Raw genomic sequence first — 3,796 nt, forward strand, 5'->3', positions numbered from 1 at the left:
TAACCTCACTATTTTCCACTTAAGTAGAACAATGAAAAAACAATTCAATATGTGGAGCTGAAGCTCCACCCTGTATTTTTCTTCTATTCAAATGGTATGATAATAATAATGAATGAAAAATCGGATTCAAGAAAAAACATGACGTAAATCGCTCACTCCTTTCAACGTCATATCTCAAAACACGTGATTTTTCAGGAGAGTGAATTTAAAGTTCAAATGTAGAATAAAATGTATTCAAAATAAAAATCAGGCCTACGATTGAGGTTTTTACTTCTCACTGGATATTTTTAGATGGGACCTGAAGTGTTTTCTCTGTTTGAAGGATAGTATGTCTGGAAAATTACAATTTCAAGAAGTTCCTTCTGAATAATGACATTCTTGTTCAAAATATTATTGATGGGGCTCGGAGTATGTCGAAATATGTCATTATTTCCACTGAAATAATACAATTTGGAAGTCTGACATTGAAGTAACTGGAGTTATGTCCTCCTTGCATCTATAATGCCAAAACAGGTAGTTATAAATCGCTTAGATAATTACTTTGATTACAGTACATAATGAGTTTGGAAAGGGTAGAAAGAATTTGTTAATGGGTTAAAACACAAATAGACGCACTACAATTATATTGTCACGTTTACTAGAAAATCTACAGGTCTCGTACCTACATGGATACTACAATAAGATATAATAATGAAATACAAAAGATAATAATAGAAAGTAAAATCAACTGTTTCTGAATAACACTTGAGGCACAGGTGGAGTTTCAATTTTAAAGACTCTCATAGAATGTTTTGTAGACATTTGGTATCAAGTTTTTTTCAATTAGTCGTATGATGTCACTCTTTTTAGCATCAGAAATCTTAGGCTTTTGTTCGAAGGCAGGTTTCAACCGGGCATCACATGACTTGGCTTTTCTTATAATTATGGCCTCCATAAAGTCTGGATCCTCATAAGAAAGCTTATTAAAAAACGAACTTGGGGAATCTTTTCGAACTAGCATCACTTTTATCTCTTTAAATTTGACTGGTGGCTTTTGTGTATTTTTTAAGATACGCAGAGGTCCGATATCCGAGGCTAGAAGTTTCAAATCGAAGAAGTCTTCATAGGAAAGTTCGTTAACAGAAAATTGTTCACCCGTTCTTTTTACTGTTCTGATCAATGAAACGAGACCTTCTGGCGTATAAATTGGACCACTTTTAAGAGCTTGTTTCATTTTTCTTTCAATCAAAGAGTGAACGGAATCTCCATCGTTTGGGTATGGCCTTTGATTAGAAATTTATGAGTGATGGAGTTAAGGCCGTATTTACGACGAGCAAAGGTATATGCAGCTAACATGAATTGATTCTTCTGCTGTCCGCTACAATTATAGGAATAGAAAGTAATATCCTTGTATGTTCCAATATGTTTCTCAATATATTTCAAAATACATGATCCAAGTTCATTCGATCCACAGTGGCGGTTAGATTCATCCCAAACATAACATTCGGTATTTTTTTTGTTCAAATCGGTAATTGTAAAATTTAGGACATTCAATTTAGATGAATAGTAAAAAGCTGAGCAGTCGCCCTTTGGCAATGGAATAACTACTTGTAAATCGTATACTGCTAATAAGGCGTTATCCGCTAGCGTTTGTTTATCATTCTACTTCTCTTTTCTTGAGAGCTCTTTTTCAACCAAATGCTGATCATAACTTGCCTTCAAGTTCTGTTTATCTGTCTCTGAGACATTCTTAACCAACACATGTTTCGCACTGATCTTTTCTAGGCTGGAAATAACTTAAATTGAAGTCATTAGTGAAAATGTTATAGAAGTAATTGAAATTACTGAAGGTAACATTATCTCTTTTGCAGTCGTTCACGTAATCATTGTAAATAAGTTATGGTTTTGCTCCCTTCAATGTAGTGTTTCGTAGTATTTTTGCAGGTATAATGTCTCAATTTTGGGAATTCTGTTGATATGATCTATAATTCTATTCCTGACAGCTTCGTTCATCTTGAGCTGATTGCCGTGCTTTCCTCTTTTATCTTCGGCCATCACGGCACCAGCCAGTTTATCTCTCAAACACAGTGCGAATAGGGCGGTCATTGATATCTAGGTATTTCTGAAAAATAACTTAACACGAATGCGTCTGTCGCCAAGATTGAAAAAGAACGCAGCATTATGATTTCTTCGTGGCCTCTGCCCAGCTTCGCGCACGTAACGATATTTTGGTTTGATTTCTGTTGTACAGTTATGAATGAACTCCCTCTGCTTGGCAATATCTCCCAGGTTCCAATATGCATCAAAAACACTCTTTCTCTCATCTTCAGTTATTTTTTCAGAGCACTTTAATCGGCATTTATCTTTACATGGAGGTTCAATTTCTCTTGCCTTTTTCACACGTTTTTCAGGTTTTTTTGAATGACTTTCGTACGTTTTCCCATAATTTCTAGCTGCTTTCAAAATGTTTCTCTTCCAGCTGGATTCATTTCTTCTTCGTTTGCCTTTTTTAACTGGGCTCAGAATATCAATGGTAGAAGCAAAGGAGATTTCGGCACTACTGGTACTACTGATACCAGGGGTACTAGCACCAGATTGTAGGGGAAAATTTGGACCAGCATTGCTGTTTGAGACAGGGGTACTTGAAAGTGAATCACGAGTTTGGCTTACATTGCTGGATGGTGGTGCTGAATGCGTGGCATCTGGAGTACTGACAGTCACAGCAACACCAACTTCACAAGTATTACTGCTTGAAAGTGTTTGGGTCATGAGAACACGATGGTCAATATTTTTCTGGAGTTCATCTTCACTGCTCTCTTCGTCAGATGAAGGGTTCCAGTCTTTGTCTGCATAAGAATCATCAAAAACTTCAGACTCGCTTTCATTCCTTGAATCACTGCTGCTACTGCTTGAGTTCGATGAAGAGGATGAGGAGCTTGATTTGTCAGACTTGGATCCAGAACGTTGAAATCCTGCAGTAAACAGAAAAACAAATACACGATGAGATTGGAACTTTTGGTGTAAAAGTTGAAAACTTTTTTCAGAGATCAATTACAGAACAAAATGTCTGAAGTATTTTTTCATATGGTATATTTGTATTTTATAGATTTTTCTACCAATTCGTTTTGAAGATTGACTATTTCAGTATTTCCAACAAATGTTACAATTTCTCACCTATAATTTCAGGAGTTTTTCCATCAGTGGCTTGGTTCTCCGTATCACATACATCCAATATACTCGTATCGACTTTTTCCTCGGTAGTTGACCTTGCATTAATGTTCTTGCTAGCTTTGTTCGACCGTTCTTCAGATGAATTGCAATAAAGGAAAATACAATACCAGGTATGGAATTGGATACGTCAGGAACTTGACAAGCAGGTTGGAATACAATCATTTTTGTTTGTCCTCATACTCTATTCATGTTGCTCCTGTTTTTCACTGAAAAACGTACCCGCTTTTGAGGATTCTACAACATTAGTTGAGTCATTCTTCGCAACTAAAAATGTTTCCCCCTTATCGGTTTTTTGCTTGATTGCTGCTGGCTGAAGAGTATCATCAACTGAGGTATCAGTGAAAACAAGTTTCCTTTAAACTTCGGATTCTCCTGAAATGAATTCTAAAATATACTAAATACAATGAGGAGGAAACCCGTGTATGATATCAATGAACCAAAAGAGTTCAAGAAAAAATTGAGTGTAATTTATTGTACATTCAGTATTGGTACCGTACAATTTCCCTACCTCCTCTGTCGGATGAATTCTTACATAAACCATTTTGGGACTCTTTATCGGTATTTAATGCTAACTCTATCAGCATTT

The 3,796-nt window shown here is 35.9% G+C and overlaps 1 protein-coding gene across 1 annotated transcript; it reads right to left on the reverse strand.

Annotated features, from left to right (window-relative positions):
• Positions 1 to 608: 608 nt before the first annotated feature.
• On the reverse strand, positions 609 to 3,336 carry LOC111516474 (uncharacterized). Its single transcript, XM_074176854.1, has 2 exons — positions 3,154 to 3,336; positions 609 to 2,951 (listed from the first exon to the last, which is right to left on the reverse strand). The coding sequence occupies exon 2, from the start codon at positions 2,746 to 2,748 to the stop codon at positions 2,092 to 2,094; it is 657 nt and encodes a 218-aa protein (XP_074032955.1). The 5' UTR covers positions 2,749 to 2,951; positions 3,154 to 3,336; the 3' UTR covers positions 609 to 2,091.
• Between the last annotated feature and the right edge of the window lie 460 nt (positions 3,337 to 3,796).

This window comes from Leptinotarsa decemlineata, unplaced genomic scaffold (genome assembly GCF_025532065.1).
Source record: "Leptinotarsa decemlineata unplaced genomic scaffold, Ldec_3_MD MMD2_P_RNA_scaffold_14, whole genome shotgun sequence".
NCBI classification, from domain to species: domain Eukaryota; kingdom Metazoa; phylum Arthropoda; class Insecta; order Coleoptera; family Chrysomelidae; genus Leptinotarsa; species Leptinotarsa decemlineata.

What these genes read in the sequence shown, in the direction of transcription:
- LOC111516474 (XM_074176854.1), bottom strand. Translation starts at nt 2,748, where the DNA reads ATGACCCAAACACTTTCAAGCAGTAATACTTGTGAAGTTGGTGTTGCT.